This window comes from Brienomyrus brachyistius, chromosome 10 (assembly GCF_023856365.1).
Source record: "Brienomyrus brachyistius isolate T26 chromosome 10, BBRACH_0.4, whole genome shotgun sequence".
Taxonomy (NCBI): Eukaryota; Metazoa; Chordata; class Actinopteri; order Osteoglossiformes; family Mormyridae; genus Brienomyrus; species Brienomyrus brachyistius.
This window is the reverse complement of record NC_064542.1, coordinates 8,526,150-8,547,855: the sequence shown is the minus strand read 5'-3', so window position 1 is coordinate 8,547,855 and position 21,706 is coordinate 8,526,150. Positions and strand designations below refer to the sequence as shown.

Here is a 21,706-nt window from a genome sequence, read left to right as displayed (position 1 = left end):
CCAGCAAACCAATCAAAAAGGCAAGTTTTTTTTCCCCACAGTGAGAGATCAAGGACCCAGGCGGAGAAACACTATTTGACAGCTTGCTGGTGACAGGTTTGTGTTTTATAGCGGCCTTAAATACTCCAGAAATCTCAGTGGCATTAAATTTTCTTCAAGAGGCATGACATAACTTAAATATATATTAAAACAAGATTAGGAGATAGTTACTTTCACTTCAGTTGTCGGTCATTTGGCATCTTTACATCTATAAATAAAATCATTTAATGCCTCCCTGGTGTTATTTCATGCAAACAGGATGGTCCCAACAATAAAACAGAAATAAAAAAGGTAGCAGTTCCTCCCGTTACATCTTTATGCGACCCCATAAAGCCAGCCGATCAGAAGCATGGAGAGGTTACCCATAACAGGATCCCAAAGCACCACAGGCACGGCCTCTGAAAATGGCACCGTTTGTCAGCTGGGCATGTTCCAACCCAAACACAGATATCAAAACAGGAGGAACTGGAGAAAGCTCTGCCACATAAAAAAATCCAAAAACAAAAGCTTTAAGGAGCTAAAAGCACAGCCAAAAATCTTCACATGGAATAAAGTGGTCTGCCTTGGCAATTTTCTTTTTAGATTATCACACACTGGGCAGCACAGTGGTGCAGTGGTTAGCAGTGTCACCTCAAACTTTTGAGACTAGGGTTCAAGTCTCCACCCAGATTCCAAATGTGTGGAGTTTGCATGTTCTCCCCGTGTCGTTATGGGGTTTCCTCCAGGTACTCCGTTTCCTCCCCCCGGCACAGCCCAGAAAACATGCTTTGGTTAACACATTTTCTACCTCTGACCTTTCTGTTCCCACTAACTCCTAATATACAATACATAAATCGCTCTGCACTCTGGAGTAATCAAATTGCCCATAGATGTGCGTGTGTAGGTGAATGGTGCAGGAGTGTGCTCTGTAATGGGTTGGTGATCTCTGGGATAGGCTCCAGACCTCTGCGACCTTGAATAAAGCAAGTGGTTGCAGAAGAATGGATGAATGCAACGTTATAAATGTTCCAAAACAGCATGCAGGATCCTTGTGCACTAAAAGACGTACACACACTCTGCAGGCAAGAAGCGCTGCTTCAGGACCAGGTATAATGCTGCTCCATTTCATATCCAGCAGGCAGATGCAGCGGTCCCTGGTGATTAGTACTGCCGGCAATGCCCGGCTGTCACCAACGCAGACACTGCCGTAAATGCAGGTTAAAACTGCGAAAAGGTGAAGGTATCAATAGATGTGAAAGATTGTGTCTGACCTGGACACGCATGTTTCATCACATAGCAGCGTTATAAAATGCAACACACACATTACTCTTGTAACACTGGTCCACAAAAGGGGAAAAAAAAGCTGCTGGGCTTGTTGCTATGCAACCAGTATACTCCGTTTAAAGTGGAAGTCGGCAACCAAAGCCCTGACAGGACAATATTGCAGTTAACAGCTGGCGAAACTTTTAGTCGAGCATTTGGTAGATTTTTAATCACCTAACCACACAATGAATGATACTACCCATGAATTTTGCAAGCCATTCCACACAGAGAACAAGGGTTATAAAGACCATCAAGTCTTCAATCATGTCAAATGAAGAACGGTATCAATTAGCATAAAATGGGAAGGGGGGGGAGAAATCATGATATATAATCAAGTTTCATGCTCATTAGGCATTTCCACCACGAATATTCAATTTCAGTTAGTGCAATTAAATCATTTCGGAAAAACACATTACATACTAAAACGTCTCTGGAATTTAAAAATAAATTAAAAAAAAAATACCCTTCAAGGAATAAGATAACGTATGGTCAACGGTGCTAATTAAATGTTGATTCTAGAAACACCGATCTTCCTCCAAGAAATACTACTTTGAAGAAATACACACATTTCAGGTATCAAGGCTCAGACGTGTCCAGATACCACCACAACTTCCAAAAATTCTGGGCTTTTAATGCCAAAGAATGAGACGTGTCAGACGATAATATGCACAAGGCCCAAAATATCAAACCCAATGAATTAGAGGTTTTAAAAAGAAAGATTTCATACTTCCATCCATGTTAGAAATGCCAGAGCAGTAAAGTAGAAAGGCGGACTAGGCTCATAAGACAGAAATCATTTTATGAATGTGCTCAATTTAAGTGCCACGGGGGGGGGGGGGGGGGGGGGGTATAGACAGAGGGGACCAGGAGCTCATGTGGTAACAGATGTTTCAGATATGGAGGATCTTATGCCATTAGAAGTCAACAGTAGCTGCAAAAGGCAACTTGAAAGCGACTGACTGCCCTTGGGGAAACCTTCAGGAGTGCGACCCGGATGCTGCAGCTGGACAATCCTGCTTGTAGAGTGATATGAGAAGTCAGGGGGCGCAAGAAGGGCACGGAAGTGGAGAACGTGTTTTGAAGTACGTGTATCCCAACGATTACTCGGGACAAATGGTCAATGATGGGGGTGAGGGGGACAAAAGATTCATCGGGTTGAAATGCATCCATTTGCAGGAAAATAAGTACAAAATGCTGTATCAATTCTGCAGAAAGGCACACACAGAAATACCACAGAAGCATGCACGAACACAGTGGACTTTGTTTTAGGTAAAAGAAAAACATGAAAGCATGAAGACACAATACAAGGATAAGCCCCCAGATAATAGGCAGTGTTAAATGTTGGGGGGAAAGAGTGTTGGAAACAGACTAGAAGGTTAAACTGAAAGACAAAATCAGAAATCCTTGCTTGCTTTGTGTGCGGCCTTCAGTCTAGCATTCTTCACTTTTCCCCATATTTTGTGTGTGCGTGTTATATAAATAGATAGATTAGTGGGTTCCTCCACATTTGTTCATATAGGCCTAGCAACTCACCATAGTTAAAACACCCATTCTTATCTTTGCTGATCCCTGATTGGTGAAAGTCAGCGCTGCCATGTACTAGAAATACCTAATCAATTTCCTTGCCCATGCGCAACCGGTGTGCACCGTTGGACATAAATGTCCACCAGACATAAAAATCAGACTGCACGCACATGACAATGTCTGGCAGACACTCCAGATGAAATTCAGTCACTCAACTTGTGCGTGGACCATAATGCTTGAAAAGGGCGAAAATAAAATTGTACTTAAGCCCACTTCCCTAACAAAGAATCACCGCTTAGTCACCGGGTTACTTATCTGATGTCACCGAAATCATACTACCCAGTGCAAGTGACAACTACAAGTGCATAAACTAAAAATATTCACAATTTTAGCACTAACTTGTACAGCACAATAAAAATTTGCTTACTTTATGCATCAATATTTTCCATAGGTAGAAAAGAAATGGGAAAGATATTATGGATACACGATTCTGGTCCAAGGCTAGTAGGCACACTGAAATGACGGCATGAAGTGTAATGAAGTACTGCACAGTTACAGGGAGGTGGGAGACCAGTCACAGCACTTAAGTCCAAACTAGTGCTATAGCAAATACTCGATATCCAAATAGTTTTTTTTATAAAAAAAAAAAAAAAAGCATTTGAATAACTGGTTAATGACTGACACTCAATTACTGCAGCCCCCTAAAATTCATGTGCAGTTTAGATTGACTGCAATGCGGCACCAGTCACACACAAACACAAGTGAGTCAAAAATGGTGAGTGCACATAAAAACCAAATGCGAATAAAAATTAAGAGTTGCAGCCCTAGTCCAAGCCCTTAAATTCTGATCTTAGTCAGACCAAAACAGAGGAGCAGAACTGACATCTCAAAATTAAAAAGGTTAGAAATTAAAGAAATGGTGCCGTTCATGCTTTTCTGCATATTGAAAACCTACCGTACACGAAACTCATTACAGTCAAGATGAATGAAACTCACCTAGCAAGAACACAGCACTTCGTCACATTTTTAGCAGTGACAGACTGTTTTCTTCATACAAATTTAGGTAGAGGTGATGCCAAAAAGGCAGGTAAGACAGCGGCAGGGTCTTCTATGCCTTTAGGGACTGGGATATACAATTCACTGGCCATAAATTAGTACAGAAAACTACAAAAAAGCCAAAACCAAAAATAGGACAGTATGTGGTGCTTCGGGCAGTGATTTTTTTCCTGACGTCCTCAAGATATGGATCTTGGTTGCATAAACCATGCAATAAACTACTGTGACTGAGAAGGTATATACATTTTCTAAAGGAATAATATGTTTCATAATACTACCAATAAACACACAATATACCTTTATATTCAAAGCCATCCAGAGACTAACAGATCATGTGACACTGAAAAGGTGCGATGTTAGAGTGGTTCAGCGGGTAGCAATCACCTAACATATCCAGGGAACGGGTTCAAATCTTTGTGCACCACTGCCCATTAAGTAACATGACCAGCATCCTGTCTATGGTGCAAGTCAGCCTTGTCTGTAGTGCTGCCTGATCAAAATAAGTGGTTAGAAGATGGAGACTATTAAATCAATTAATAGTTGCCTGGCTTTTACCTTTGGCAACGAATTTAACAAAAAAAGGTGTTAGTGAAATATATCTCCAGGTTCCATAGCATCTTTATCAATCATCTTGAAATTGGCCTTTACTTGAAATCCAATTTAAGAGTATGGATGGTAGATGGATTAACTGACTGCCGTATACAAAACTTCACATTTACAGAATGGGATAAACTAAGTTTGGGGGCTCAAACTATGGCTGCAAGAACTAATCAAGGATGTTGGTAATAAATCAATAGTAAAAACAGCTGACAAAATGTGTCAATGGGATTGTTTTTGAATATACCATTAAAATACCATATACTGCGGTATACTTGTGTATACGCAATTGTTAGCAAGCTAATTATGGCAAAGACAATAGATCTTATGTTCTATACCACTGTCAGATAAAATAGAGGTTCACTGCACTGTATGAAGTTTTACAATCGCCTTAAATACCTGTTTAAATAAAGCATTTGCACTTGTTTCTTTTGGCCCAACCCATGGATTAGTTGATTACTTGATTTAACGAAGTGAGCAGGTGAAGTAATGATTTTATGCAGCCCTAGATGAAACACGAGTGGAGTGGAACCTGGCAATTTAAACAAGTATTTCTAAATCTTTCACTCCAGACACTGAATGACTTGGATGTAAAGTTTTAACATGCTTAAGTATAAACATTTACTTGTAATCAATCAAAGCCTATAATCTAAAACCTTTTAAAGGGTCAGTTAAAGACAGCCCAAAAGACTGAGAAAACCCAATGGAGATATCAAGGACTTATGAACTTGGAGGCAGTTATTCACTCTGCTGTATCTGGGCAGTCTTCCAATACGACCATTTTGGTTTTTTCTATCCCTGCCATTCAATGTACACGAATAAACAAAAATGTTACCTTAAATATCCATGTGCTAAGCACTGTAGATGCAGTAAACCACCAGCACCAGAGGACAGGAAGGGGGATATTCAAGGGCCTAAACATCTTACATGTCTAACTTAAAATGCGTGCAAAGTTTAGTGGGACTGAATACAACCTGCATCTTTGTGAAAGTCTAAAATGCGTCAGTAGAATGGCCGGTTTATTGGGTACCCCTAGTTAATATTGTGCCAGACTCACATTTGCTTCTAGAACCAGAGTAAATGTGCCTGACAGCACAAAGCTCTTAGTTTGTCCATTTGCGACCTTCCTGTTCACCTTTCTCCATGGACAGCTCTCATTAACAAGGCGTTTTTACTTATGGAACAACTGTTACCGATATTTTTACTTTACTTTTAGCAATCACATGATCTGCTGTTTGGAGTTGGCCTTAGGATAACAGGCAGGGTAGCTAATAAAATTAGCTACTTAGTATTATACAGCAGCATGCCTGAGCATCTCACACCTTCAATGTGCCCACATTGCTCTCACAGGCTGAAGTCCTTATGATGGTCATGACAGGCAGACTATGGTCATGATGGTAGCTGCTTTACTTAGACAGCATCGAGTAGAATTCTAATAGCATACATAATATGCAAGTGACACTAAAAAAACCTAATAGTAATGTGACACAGAGAAGGTAACTGCACCTCATATTTCAACTGCAAACCAAGGAGCCGAGTATGAGCATGCGGTGATTGTAAAATTCGGTGATAAAACTGCAAAATGTTATACGCCTTAAATAAGGCAGCTCTCAACACCTGAAATGGGGAAGGCAGGTCCTTCACCGAACAAAATCCATTAGACAGATCTTTAAAATAAAAAAGACACTAATTAAAACCAATTAGGCACAAAAACAAGGTGACAAATACATGACATTATAGGTGTCTGCAGGCTGACCAGAGACTGAAAAGAGCTGCACTTTCTATACAAAATCCAGCTTTTTTTCCCCCCCTAATGAGCAAGCTGATGTCTCTCAATAAGCATAGAAGGGCTTTTGATAAAATCACTCCATGGGTGAGCCAAAACACCAAGTATGAAACTGATCACAAGTAAATGATTACTCATTTTGTGACTAATCCTGCAAGAAGAACAAGTATAAAGGTCTGAGCCTAAATCAGCAATGCTTTAAAAAAAAAGAAAAAGGCATGAGAGCTACATTTTAAGAAGTGGTCTAAAATAGAGATTCTGCACCAATGATATACTGCGGCCCTTGAACAAAACCCGGGAATAGTATTTATATACACAAATTAAAATGAGGGTATAACGAGTGACCCCTGGCGGTTTCATTCAGAGCTTCACTGGAGGATTGCACCTGAAACTGCAGACTGGTAGTGTGAATTCTGGGAGATAGAACGAGACTGCATGGAGGAGGAAGACAAAGACCGAAAGTTACTTACATTGCCCATGTATTCTGAGAGCAGGTCTTGCAGTGCCTGCCTGACAGAATTGCACTCTGCCACTATGCGCTCCCTGCGGTCATCGCGTGTGCAGGAAGAGTCGGCCATGAGGGCAGCGCCACTGATGATACTCTCCAAACGCTCCTCCAGGGAAGGGCGGAATCGGTCCTCACTGAAGCTCATAGGGTCCACGATGATTTGTTTCTGTATCAGAAAGAAGGTGGGTACAGACTTTCAGAGAAGCCGTTTGCATTAGGAATAACTCATTACATATTCTGAACAGCAATTTGTTCCCAGCGAGTCCTCAGACACATTGATAATTTAACATTTACAGTGGATTATCCCCCTTTGAAATAGGAAGGAAGAGAGGCAGTGGATAAATATTTATTTTGTTGGCAAGTGTGCGCAAATATGACACTCCACCAATCCATTTGCTCTTTACACTGTACATGGTAAAAAGTGAGCGTGCTGGAGCCAGCTTTAGGAACACTACATTCACTGCTGGCGGCAGCAACCTTACAGATTGACTTGTTTGGCAGGTGTGCAAGAAAGCAATTGTACTCTGCTTCTTTGGACCAAAAAAAAAAAAAAAAACACAAAAATGATGAAGATTTGATACAGCGGGATTCTGAGTCTGAAATCACCAGCATTGCTTGTGAAAGAAAAGTTATATATGATGGGAGGGACTAGATGTACTTTGTGTTTCAATTCAGGTTTAAAAAGAAAGATTAGGAAATAGCTGATATATGCAAACAATACCTTCATGTCCAGTTATGTTTTAACTGTATATTTAAAACAGACAGCAAACAGCAGCAACATTAAGAAACATTAGGAAATAATCACCATTAAAGACTTAGTTCCATGTTCAGTGCTGCAGCTTGACCCATTTGAGATTCAGATTTGCTCTGCACATTGGATTACTTAGGAAAACCCATTAGCTGTATGTTAATTTTAGACTTAGCATGGAATAAGGCATAGACCTTAGCATGGGGGGTGGGGGCAGCAGCCAACATTACAGGGAGCAAGCAATTTAAAAACATGAATGTGCACGAGGTTATGAAAAGCTTATCAGTCAAGCAGCCATCCGGAACAGACAGTGACTTTATGAAAAGAGTTTAATAACTCCTGATCCCTTACTTTTCTATAGCAGCTGCCAAAGTACTGAAAATGAATTCCAAGACCAGGCTATGACAAACTCCGCAAATGTAGGAAATTATACTTTCTTTGGTGCACTTACATCCATAAGGAGCTCCTAAACACCAACACTGATGAAAAAAAGAGACACTAGAACAATTAACAGAAAATTCTGATTACAAGAAACTAATATGTACAGGCTTCCAAGACGTATAATGAAGTTCATTATTATACTCAGGTGCCAATACAATGTATGAAATGTAATTGGGGCACGAACACAATTGCATTGTTTCAATTTTTGCGCCACTACATCTCTTTTTTTACTTCCGTGCAACTTCCAAGTTCAACAAGTCAGCAAGCTATTGCTGTTATCGCCTCTCTAGTAGTTCCTGTTCAAACAAAAATACCTAGTCTAGACATAGGTACTAAAAATGGTTCTGGAATTGTCCCCGAGGAACTACAAAATCGGGTCAAGTTCCTACGGTGTGAATACAAAAGTCCCTGGTTCTGGAAAAAGGTTCTGTTTCCAGAAAAAAAAGTTCCTGCGGTATAAAAGCGCCTATTAAGATGAAGGGGGGGAAAAAAATGAATGCATTAAATTCAGCTCATGAATTTCTGGTGGAGATTCTTAGCTCAAAATTTGTACAAAACTCATGCCACTTTAGGAAGCTATGGGACTAATACTGAAAAGTATATCCTTTTCATCAATAAAACATTTTTTTTAAAAAAGCTTCAAGAAAAAAAAAAAAAAAACTTCACAGAAATTCAGCGACATCGAAAATGGTCAGATAAAGTGAACGGCATTTAAGCAATGGGGAATTAACCTCTAAACTACAGTTTGATAAGATACTCTTACAATAGATATCCAGACTGATTGCTTGGTTGGCCTTGGGACAGCGAGCAGAATGGTACTAGAACCCTCTTTGACCAAAATAATCCCAACGTGACATTAACAGGAGACAATTGCTTTTAATAGCCCACATATAATCATCTGGATGACAGTTTTCATTAAATTCATCATTCAATCTATGATGTCTCCCCAATCCTAAGAGAATTCACTACAAAATAGCAAATGGAAGATAGCTGACAGCAAATTACTCTGCCAGTGCATTGACACCAACTCAAAAGGCCATTAAAACAGGCCAAAACAGCAGCAGCAAGTGTTGTCCTCATATTTTCCACTTATTCAAAAGATCAGCCATCTAAAATTACACTACTGCAACCCACCAGCTGCCACCCCATAAAGCCACTCTGCATTTTGTTCACAAGAAAAGGTTGCCAAAGATGACTTCCCACACTGCTGTGTTGCTCTTTGAGGCAGTATGGTGGGGAGGTGGAGCATAATAAAGGTGAAACAGGCCAGTAGATTGAATGAACCTTAAAGGATATAGGACAGAGACCTTGGAAGCAATAGTGGGGGAATCTATGCAGTACTAAATAATGAAGGCTGGGCTCTTAAAGGGCTGGCACAGATAGGAGACGCCTTCATCCACACCCTCATTTGAGATGCATGAAGCCATGTCCACAGCTCCACTCAGTTCAGAGGACACTTAACTCTTTGACCCATTACTGTCCAAACTATTTAAAAAGGGTTCCAATATTTAAGATGGAGGGTTCAGTTCATTGTTAGCCATTTACTTTAGCAATTGTGCTAAACACAACTAACAGCATGTCAGTAAACGATATACCACATAAAAACCAAAACATGCAACTAATATGCTGAATACAATGAGGCTTTTAACTAGTGTTCATTATGGGTGAGTTAGAACAGAAAAATAAGGGTTAAAGATTAACACCTATTCCAAAATGCACTCCCATGCAAGTGTTAAGCCCAAATCGGTCGAGAATCATCAACCTTCATACTATCAAAACAGACCCAGGTTCTTCTCCTTTTCAAAGCCCCCACAAGCACTTACATACAATTGTGACATGCAATGGGGGCGTGCAGACATCAAGTGTTCTCTCGCTACAAGCAACCAAATTCAAATTTAAAAATCCTCTGATGTTTCCACACATCAGGTAAAAGGGTAACCAATTCAACAGTCATATTTAAAAAAAAAAAAAAAAAAAAAAAAAAAAAAAAAAGCCACCCCGCTCACACTTTATTAGCTTTATCTCGTCTGGCATTCTTGCTTGTACGTCATGTTTCCAGGGAAACTGAACGATGACTCATTCAAAGTTCTATCAGCTTGAAATTGGGAACCAGGAAATGATCCAGAAAAAATCTGACATGTCTGCACAGTCACCGGAAACCAAGAGACGCAGACTGCTATGATTGAAAGGTGTTAAGCACTCACAAGCATAAATGAATGAAATCTTATATATTAAAGCATCTTTAAAGTTGTGCTCAAATACCATCACCAATAACACACAGAGCATCTGAATCATCTTTATGCTTAGGCATCTTGTTGAATTATCCAAAATGGATTAAATATGGACCATTTCTGCTTCATCAAGCTTACTTCAAGAGCACTAATTTTTCTTGCTTCTTGACTGAATGATTTCCCCACTTAGCAGCTTACATTTGAAATAAGATTGAGCTGGAGGGCACTTTCTCATTGGGACCCAGTGTCAGTCTGAAGCACATCAAGCATAGCCATGCGTATGCTTTCCTTTTCCATAAAAGCATTACACTGAACTAGCCTGCTACCAGCCCGACTGTCCAACACTGGGCAGTTATGACCAGCATTTTCACCCTTTCCACATTTTTGTCTGTTTTTTGACAGACCTCCCAGCAATGTGTCATTTTTCACATCCTCTCTGTACTGTGAAACTTTATACTTACATACTCAAGTAAATTTGACACAGAAGTCCCACACACCTACTGCAAATACATCAAGTCATCAAAATAAAGCTAAATTCAGAGAATCAGATGGAAATTCACTAAGCTTGGACAAAAGTCTAACTACAAATCCCCAAACACTACAACGGTACCAAATGCCATCCATTCATGCATCATCTATACCAGGGTCTCATGTTTTTGCTCCCTCCGAACCTCCAGTAGTGGGTATCTTGGGGTCCCTGAGGACTGGGTTGGGAAACATTGATCTATACCCTGCCAGCACTGCCACCTTTCAAAAGCAAAAATGCCACAATGATCAGCCATGTTCCATTTCCCTCAGCAAGTACCAGTAACAAGGAAGGAGAACATTCAGTTAAAGACACCAGTTCACTAGAACATGCTAGCCTGAATCAATTACCCTAATTTTAATACAGCAACGGCCAAAAGTAATTTTGAAAACTTAGGAGGCTTCTCCTTAATCTCTGTAAAACACAGTGCACACTTAATGCACTTTAAAACATGATATTTAACAATTACCATTACTAATTTAACACCAGATATCATGGCTAATAATAATAAAAATTGCAATCATAAAATGAAATCACGTGCACTCAAATGATCGAGATGTTAAGACCTGGTTTGCGGCAAGAGCTGTGGAATGAAAGAAGCTCAGTTTTGATGGATAATTTCACAGCTTTCCGCTTCAAACATTACACAGGAGGCATACAAGACACACTTGAAAGATTCATAAAGATTCCTTATTCAGGAATCAGAATAATTGTAGAGTAAGAGTGGAAGGAGAAAAGCAAACAGCGATTCACAATGAAACCACTAGCACACATGCTTTGTGCTTGCAATTAAACTCTGCATTAATTCAAAAGCATCCAAATATACTCACAAAAGGAATTATGAAGACTGCAAAAAGGGGCTAAGCATAGCGACAAGCCACTAGGGTCTCTAAGAGCCTAGACTGCTCATCTGTTCCATTCCTTAAACATCAGAGGAGCTTTGAAGAGGAATCCCTCCACTGCATAATTATAACCCCAGTGACACTGAAGAATGTTGCGCAGAGTTTAGGAGAGCATCAAGGAAAAGAATTCAGACTACTCTGTAAAACTAAGGCGGCTCACACTTCAACACTTAAAAAGCACACCTGTATTTATACAGGAAAACCTCACTGCGTTCAGCTGTTAAAGATGAGCAGTAACGTTCCTGAAATGTATTGACTGAACATCAACCATTACCTACAGCGCAAACACATTTGCTTATTCGACCAGTGTATATGCTTGCATTTATAAAACTTATTTGCTGGCATATAAGCAGTGCATTCTTCCCACCTATCTGCAAGTACCATTTTGCAGAGACTACGAAGTGCCAGGCATTTTAAAAACACCACATCTGAATGTTAGGCATGATTGAAAACGAGGAAATTCAAGACATCCTAACCCGGATTACTTACATCAAAGTTGTTGAGGGCGTGGGCCAGCTCTCCTCCCCCTCCCTGCTGATTGGCAGAGTACTCCGCGGCCTGGGCGGCGTTGGAGATGCCAGAGACCGCATTCTGGAGCTGCCTATAGATGAGGTCACGGTTGGCCTTGTAGGCAGCCACGTCGGGATGCTGCAGACAGGCACGTGAAGCCGTGTACAACATGGGGATATTGCGCTGTAGCACTCCGCGCGCTGCCGCCATCTGGTCCTTGTGGTGGACGTCCTTCAGCTCCTATTCCAGAAGAAAGAAAAAATGTTCAATTTTATGTCATTCATGCCTCACAGCATCCAACCTACCTGACTACATCAGGCTAGATGTACCAGATAAGGAATGATTCAAAGTTTTCATATTTGGAAACAATTACAATAATAAATCAAAGGATACAAATTATCCTCTGCAGCCTGATTCAAAACAAACCATAAAAAATTCATTTTACTGCAGAAACAAGATAAGCAAAATAGGAGCAATTTACTCCAAGGTTATTTGCCCCATTTCTTTTCGTGCTTGTGGCCCTGTTCCTAGGTGCTCTTTTTAATCATTTGACTAAGGGAGCAAAGCAGCTGCCATTTATGCATATTACTTTTCTGCCAAATGCTTTGCCCAAATTGCTAATTCATAATATCCACACGATATTAGCAACACAGACATCTGCCAACAGGGGTCTAAAAAGCAGTCCTCCGATTCAATCAGCCTGGCTGATTGTGTATCAAAGACAATCAAAGGGATGAAAACATCAGCTGAGATTTGTCGTCAGATGTCTGACGTACAGGCAGGAAACTTGACAGAAACCTGATATTGTCCACTTCCCCAGCAGCCAAATACACTACAGAAAGCAAATGTAAATACCTTAATATTCATAATTGCATTATTGGAAATGCATTAGAAATCAATCAGGAAGGGAAATCACAGAAGTTTAAATGGTAAAGTAGTACTGTATTGACTGGAGACGGAATTAAAAGATTTGCCTGTATGCCACTTGTAACCAAGTACCTAGCACATGTCAGAAAGTGAATATCAATGAAAATGCATTGTGTATGAGCTGCTCAAGTCCAGTATGGCAGATAAACACTACCCCTCCCCCAATAAGCAACCTGATGCATGTACTTGAAGCAGCTCTACCTTAGGGGCTTGAACTTCGAGACATAAGGATCTCCTATTGTCTGTTACAGGTTAGTGATGTGACGCTCAGTGATGTGTTGTCACAAAGCAGTTTTATGAAATGTAAATCGCTGTCAGCTCCAGCAAACCCAGATGCCCAAATCTCATTTTCCGTTACAGGATCTTGTTAGACTTGTTACAGTAAGAGGCTTATTTCTGAAGAGGGACCAAAAGAGTGTAATGGCATACAAGCATGAGCAATCCAGATCTGAGAACCGGGGGGTGTGAGACAAATCCCAGGAGTCCTGGGAAGACAGTGCAGCAGTCCCTCCAGGTAGCTTTTCATGTTGCAGGCTCCCCATCCACCTCGGTAGGACTGTACCTGCTGTCTTTTGCCTGCCATTGCATTCAGTTTATCCACTTCAGGCTTCAGAGCTTTATAGTGAATGCCAAGATCCTGCTCAGTGCCTGCATTGCGGACCTTTGCCAGGTTATCCTCCACCTACAAAAAAAGGAAGAGCTTCTTTAACATAACTGGACTCCTGCCCAATACCCTAAAATCCCTCTGAAAGCATCTTTCATGCAAGATACTATGCGGATATTAACAGTAAATTGCACAGTTCTCCATTTGTCCAGACATGACTAACTGCAGCTGACACACAATTGCTCATTGCTCAATTCAACAACATTTCAAGGAAGTCAGAATTTGTGGTAAAACTGCACCTGAATAGAACCAGTGGCTAGGACAAGGCCAAAGAAAAAAAAATCAAATTAGAGAAACATATCAGTGAGCCAAACTGAGAATTGAAGAACCAACACTGTCATACAAAAATCAAAATCAGTTTGATCGGCCAGGAATACCCCCCTCCCCCAACATACACACACACACTCCAGTAGTAGTAGACGACTTTCCAGTAAACTTACATGACAGCTCAACACACAGGCAGTAGATAAAAATATAACTAGGACAAGACAATGTTATGCAGTTTAGTTGGTATGCTTGCTTAGATGACAACTGTACAATAAGTGTGCTAGTGCAAAGAATGCCACATTAAATTGAATGGAATAAAAATCAAATCAACAAGATGCCCAATTTATCAGATGATAATTAGTGAAAATCCAGAGGAAAAAAAAAGGCACTAATGTGTGTATGTACACACACAACGTATCACAAGTAGACAACTGGCTAGTGAACAATCTGAATTTAGCAAGGTTTCCTGAGGAATGACAGACTGACAGTTTTGCCCTTTTCTGATAGCTGGGTGCAGAAATTGCAAAGCTATATCCCATTTAACATCAGAGGTCCTCCCAAAAAAAAGAAAGAAAAAAATAGCCTTGAGACAGTACCAGCAATGAAAAGGTGGCCAAAGATGACAAACACTGACATACAGGAAAGCTTGTTAGGGCAAAGTTTGCTGTTCTCCTACCAGTTTGAGTTGCACCAGTAGCTTGTAGACATCAGCCATGTCAGCCAAAACCAGCAGGTGAGTGACGGCGGAAAGCAGGGCCCGAGCGGCTCGCACCATGTTCCCCCGCTTCACAGAGGAGCAAGGGTCTTCAGCAAACTCTCCAGAGGCAGTCTTCATCGAGTCTCCTGCAGACAAACGGAGACACTATGACTGTACACCAATTTAGGAGACTGATGTAAAATTGTAATTCTAATGAAGGGCACCCTATCAAAACCTAAACCGTAAAAACCGAAAATTCATGTCACAGAACCATGTCATTTTAGACAGCATAACATGTGCTTTGCTCTGCCAATTAGTGCTACACCTCCCTGGAGTGTGCGCAAACTATGGGTGATGAATGCAGCGGTGCACTACCAAACATTTACAACAGTTGTCACATTTTAAATTAAAAAGCTAACAAATGCAACACCAACTAAGACTACGAAATCATATTACCCAACACAAGTGCCTAAATATACATCAGCTCCATCAATCTGAGCAGAGCTGGTTGGAAAACTTCATTGCAATCAGGCAGCAATGGAAAAAGCATCTTATGGCCTTTATATTATCAGCTTATTGTCAGAGAAATGCAAGGAAAAAGACATTACTCAGACACTAGATTCGAAGCTTTATTTGCCCTCACTGAACCAAAGTTTCACTGAAAGTTCATTTCTTCCCCCCACCTCCAAAAGAGCCCATTCTCAGGCTGGACTGAAGCAAAGGAAATTCAGTATACAAGAATGGACAGCTGCTATCAGAGGAACAAAGGCACAAAGTATAGTGAGGACAGGCAGCAAGTTAACTGCAAAAGACAATTATAGACGTGAACAGGCCTGGAATGAGTAACAGCCATTACACATTAGAATGCCTGGCTGGAAAAGATTGCAGCCTGCACGTTTCACTAAAGTTTACTCAAGACCTTAGTGTGCATGCTAACAAAGGAAACTTAGGAAGGGATGGACATTCCACAATGTCCCCATGTCCCTCAAACAAGAATTCATCTCCTGCTGTGTAATACCTCCAAGCAAATTACACATTTTTACTGCTTTCTAAGATAAGCAATGAGGTCATTTTGTTAAAGATCAAAAGCAGCCCAATAAAGACATACCAAGCAAATTAGCAGGTAATTTTAAAATTGTCACTACTTGTGAGAAAAGGAGAAAACCTGTCAAAACCAGTAAAGCACAGAAGAAAAAGCAATCAATGCAAAAATTTGAGTTACAGGAAATAAAGCTACAATGTAGGTTAAAATGCAAGCATATACACTGATCATTTAAAAAACAGAATTTAAAGTACATTAGAAACAACCTCACATATCACACTACAACTATATTTAGTACACTGATTATACATAACTGTTAAACCACAGCTGGGTGGGGAAAGACTCATTCATTCTAGAAGAGATTTAGCAATACTCAAAGGCAGCATTATCAGTCCAACCACACATGGCTGCACAGCCACTCTCATGCACCAGTCTTTGAATTCCACCCAGACAAAAGTGTGCCAAAATCAATCAGACATTCCTGCACAGCCTGTCAGCTACTTGCAACCACTTATAAGAGGGATTTCAAGAAAGGTGTGGGGGAAGGAGGGGGGGATCACAAGCAGCACAGGTCGCATAACACATCATACAGATAAGACAGTGGTTAAGAAAACACAAGACCTTCCAGTGAGGCATCTATGCAATAGGTTGAGATATGACACTTTTCAATGTGGCAGAGTTTCCTCAGTAATCTTAATACATGCACCGCAAATGTGCCAGGAAAAACATGAAGAAATTCTTCACATTTATATGATGAATAATGTACCAGGCATTAGCTGCACTATTTAATAGTTAACAAAGAGTAATGCACCCGTAAGCCGACCCTTACACAGACACTATTTACAGCTGAAGGGGAGAACAGCTTAATAAGGTCACAAAAATACCCAAATATTCCTTAAACAAAAGCATTATTTCCAAACAATCTGAATAAACCTTTGAAATCTAGTGAAGATGGCAATGGTTTCATTTTAATAAACCTATCAATGCACAACGCATTATTCCATCTGCTGCCAATACACATAATTAAGAGTGATAGACTAATTGATCTGTGTACCACACACACTAATAATAGTTAAAACTATTGCCACAACGACCTGTAGTTACCTTGTTTGCGCACATCTTCCACTGCTTCAGTAAGCTCATTCTTGAGAAACTGGCTCTCCTTTGCAATCTTGTCTCCTTTCTCAAGAAAATTCTGCGTGGCTGTTTCTACTGAAGCCGCAAGGACGTGCGCCTTCTTGGAGCGACCCTTTTTCTTATTAGACGGCCCTTTGTTGCTGGTGTTCACCAGGGTGGTGACCTAGTCCAGTGAACAATTACATTTTAAAAATAAAACTCAAACCCAAGAACTTGGTAGAAAATTAGATCCGTAAAAGAATTTCAGTTCTTTGCGATAATTTGTTTATAAAAGGTGATGCACGCAGAACTGGGCAAATATGAAAGACAACGCTTACCTGAGTAACCAAGGGCTCAAGGAGTCTCTCCACAGCCAGTGTGCGGATCTCCAAGCTTTTGGGATCCCATTTGAAATTAATATTGGGTGTGTTAATGCTTGTCATTCTTTCACGCCGAATCTAAGAAAAATGAAAATGGTTTATTACCTTTCACTGAAGATAACACTTGATATGAACATTAAATTGAGTTTTATAGCAGCTTATAAATATAATAAAGGAAACAACAAGTTTAGCCTTGTGTTACTGCATGTACGGTCAGACTGATATCAGAGAATAAAAATCCCAGAGGAATCCAACATACTCAGAAAACAGCTACAGCTGAAAGGCTGCATGGGAGGGGAATTCAAGTAAAGACACGTCAAAAATCGAAACCAGCAGAGTGGTGAATAAATACAGTTGTACATGACTCACGTAACCTGACGTAATATTTAAAATGTAAGCTCTGAGAATAATCGTCAAAGGGGAAAACGAAAAAAATTCACAAAATTAAAAATAACAAACATTTTCAGACATCAACTACAACAGTTTTCAAAAAAGTTGGAAAAAACTTGGAAATCATTTAAACCCATGTTTAATTGAAAACAAAATTGAGAACAAGATACAACATATCAAATGTTGAAACTGAGAAATTGTTTCGTAACATATGGTCAATTTGAATTTGATGCCAGCAATCTGAGCATATATTTGTTATACAACAAAAATTTACACAGCGTCCCAACTTTTCTTGGAAATGGGGTTGAACATACAACATGTAAGGCAATGTTTTTGTTCTTTGGTGGGTTTAACCTGACTACTGGTTTACTACGCATTTCCAGTCAGGCACTGACTACCCTGAAGAAATCAGCAAATCCTGGAAGGTTGTACAGCTGTCGCTATTCCCGACTGAGATGTGGCATGACAAGACATCTATCTGCTAGAGTCTAGCCAAAATTAATGCTACATTTCAAAACTGCCTGTAAAGCTACCTTTGAGCGACTTCTTTTAACATGATAATGCGTTACTGGAGGTTGGGGGAGTTATTCAGAGAAATTTTTGACGACCAAGATGCAACTATTATTGAATCATTTATAGTCACACTAAATATTCCTAAACTGCTAGACATCAGCTGTGAGACAACTCATTTTCCATAATGTATTCAGGCCCAAATAAAATACTACTATAATTTAAACTGCCTTAAGAAAAAACATTGCCAATTACTTTAAGCAGGTTAAAGGGTCATATTCAAAAGGACATCCATAAAATGCCAAAATACCCATCTAGCCATTTCAAGATAAGCTATTCAGAGTTTACATATTAAAATAAAACTGTAGTCAGAACATAACACGCATCACGTGTCACAAAATAACTTTTATAAGCGGCAGTAAGAGACCGATAAGCATTCTCGATTTAAACTGAGCTATACACAACTATAATTGACAAATCCAGAAATGCCCATAAAAGTACGGGAAGACGGTACAGGAATCAATGCAGTTTACTCCTCCCCTAATGAATAAATGCAAGCAGGAAAACCAGAGTGAGGTCAAACCTTCCAACTACATGACACATGCTCGACCCCTTAACAGGATTAGCTCTATCAACATAAGAGGAAGGGCAGACACCTACGTCACCATTAATAGGTGATAAGTATTTTAAAAGATCCAAGTTTCTGAATATCTTAATGCAAAAAAAAACATCTCGCTTCTACACTCATACGTGTCGAGGCAGCAAAGGCCGATCCCACGCCTGCGGGCCACACCCGCATGTAAATGAACACAATACGCAGAAGAACGGAGTCTTAACCAGTTTTTCACATTTAAAACTTATAAAAAGCTATCATAACCCACATCTCTAGTTTGTACACTTTATACATAATTAAATATAGCCGTGCAGGACACGTGGACGTTTCGTTTACTGTCTAGGACAGTATTAAACGTTTAGAGATAAACTATTTCCGCAGTCGCACTCAATTTCTCGCTTTTATAACGAAAGATTTTGAGATAACGTTATCTGGGATTTAACCCCACACCCACAACACAAATTGCGAAATCCACAGTTGCTCAATTAACCTGCTTTCTAGAAAGTGGGGAAACCTGATCTCCCCACTACAAACAAACGCACAAATTATGCATGAAACGTTTTAAACTCCAGCTACACGGCCATTTAATAATCCAACTAAAATTAAAAGGTCCACCAAATGAACAATCCAAATAGCTTTTAGTTCCAGTTATATAATTCAGAAAACAAAACTAACCAACTTAGACAACTGTCCAACAGTCCGACTACTATATTTCGATACGCCCGAGAAAACGCCACAAACTACACAATACACAATACTACACAAACTACCCCAGCTTAATTAACACGACAAATCGTTTTCACTCACGGTATCTAGTTAAGTATAACACAGAAAATCACATTATTGCCAATAATACCAAACAATAGGTAAAAAAACAATACAATTTCAGTCGGATTAGAAAACTCCCTAGTCCCTCACAAATAGTGCACCAAAACTATCGACTGTTTCCAACAACTACATATTTATTCACGAAAAAATGCTTAATTACTTAGTCATTATTGACTTTAGTAACATGATTAAAAACATACGGAATGGACAAACTTACCGAACACAAAACGGGTGAGAAACTTGGAAAGGGCGGACGCCTCAAAATGGTGGAATGATAAATTCCGTCAAAGTTTTCCTTTCCCTTTATCCCCTCTTTTATCTCAGTTCCGATATCAACAGCCGGGAACACACAAATACCACAGCTTCGCAAATAGGTCCAAAACTAAATCCTCGACGGTAACAGAGTATTAAAAAGTGCTTGGAATAAAAAAATATGAACTTTTCGGCAGTTATGCGCATTAGTTAACGTAAGTGTTTCCTGCGTGTAGCGGAGGGAGGCGCAGCCGCTTCCCGGAACGGCCAGCAAACAGGAACCAAGCGGAACAGAACAATACGGGGATGGCTGGTCGGCGCGCGCACGCATGCATGCACGCACGCGCCCGCGCATCAGGTGTGCCCGAGGCGTGGCTTCCCGGTAACGCCAGACCTGCGCGCCCACTCGCCAAGGTGACACTCCTGTGCGTTCCTGCCTTCCCAATTTGCATTTTATTACAAGTAAATTCCTCAAATGTGACGAAAAGCAAGTTTCATACTAATTACGTCACACGGACCTACGTACCGGCTCGATCACTTGCAAGAAATTGCTTTAAAATGGCTGATACATTTACACCGAAATTGAATTAGTCTCTTCATACTGAGTTTAGACTAAAGCAAATCCACAATAAAAGTAACTAAATTCGGCCCTTAGATTCTGAAAGTTGATGAGAAAAAGAATTATACTAAAATGTAATACATTCTAGTCTGTTAAATATTCCTTTACGTATGGGGCTCCAAGAGTGATAAATGTGTTAAATTTATCTTTCCTTAATTTTATGTAAGTTTATCACATTCAGGGTTGGAGTCCTACTGGAATGTATGTGGAATTCACTTGTTTTGCCTACCGATTTTCTCGCCTGCCGTCCTACGAAAGTATTGTGACTAGAAGCACAACCTTGATTTGGCGTGCAGGAAACAGAAGGTGTGGCATAAATGCCATTATGATTACGCAAGGAGGTGTGTCAAGTAGTTAGAAAGATAAGGTAATCGTTGTATGCTGCTTTGAAGAGGCATGCATTACTTTTGTACATGCTTTCATACAAAGCAACTTACATAACATTCAGTATCCTATTTTGTCCAGTTATATAGTTTTTTAAAAAATGTTCCCAAGGCAATTCAGGTTATGTAACATGCTCAAACATAATTTTTCAGCATTATTGAGATTGAAAGACCAGACCCTTAATAATTGCACTCCATATAGTATCTAAAGATGGGTCTTAATGATATATCCTGTTCTCCCTGAGGCAGCACCTATAAACTAATATTTTACTATTGTTTCAAGGTTAACGACAGAATGCACATGAATTTTTCCTAAGACAGTTTTAGTTAATGTCTTTAACCCCAAAAAGTTTCCCATGTGCTGATAAAAAACGATCAGTTGATGCAAAACTGATGCTGGCAGACCAAAGAGACAGAACTCGTATAAAGGAAGTACAAACTTATATAATACTTTGCATATGGACTGTAAGTGGCCAGTGCGTCTTCAGATTATGACATTCCTTCGATATTACTTAAGGCTTTTGTAATAGTAAAATATGAGAAAGGGTCTGGAGATTCTCAGGATTATCTTCAAAGACAAGAACTAACCGCTTTAGAATATGATTCATTTTCCAGTGTATCCTGAATTTGTTTGAAGTAAGCATTTCTTTTGTAATTCGCTAGATCAGATTTTGAGACTTGTAATGCATCTGCTTTTCAGTGCAGTTAACAAATGCTCTCCATCTGTGTATTTGAAGAAGGAAATGAAATGTAATTATATATTATATCATTATATTGAAATGAATATTCAATCTTTAAATGTTTTGTTAATGTGTTGTTGTCTTATTCGCCCTGGAATGCACACTGTG

General features: G+C 39.8%; 1 protein-coding gene across 1 annotated transcript in view; it reads right to left on the bottom strand.

The window, feature by feature from the left end:
- The window catches only part of ctnna1 (catenin (cadherin-associated protein), alpha 1), a 62,350-nt gene extending 42,187 nt beyond the window's left edge, over positions 1-20,163 (bottom strand). Inside the window, exons 1-7 of the mRNA XM_049029104.1 lie at positions 19,822-20,163; positions 17,222-17,341; positions 16,872-17,067; positions 14,705-14,871; positions 13,660-13,779; positions 12,150-12,410; positions 6,775-6,978 (exon numbers count right to left, since the gene is read on the bottom strand). Of these exons, the coding sequence (XP_048885061.1) occupies positions 6,775-6,978; positions 12,150-12,410; positions 13,660-13,779; positions 14,705-14,871; positions 16,872-17,067; positions 17,222-17,326 (1,053 nt within the window). The 5' untranslated portion in view covers positions 17,327-17,341; positions 19,822-20,163. The remainder of the gene's footprint in view (positions 1-6,774; positions 6,979-12,149; positions 12,411-13,659; positions 13,780-14,704; positions 14,872-16,871; positions 17,068-17,221; positions 17,342-19,821) is intronic.
- Positions 20,164-21,706: the final 1,543 nt, after the last annotated feature.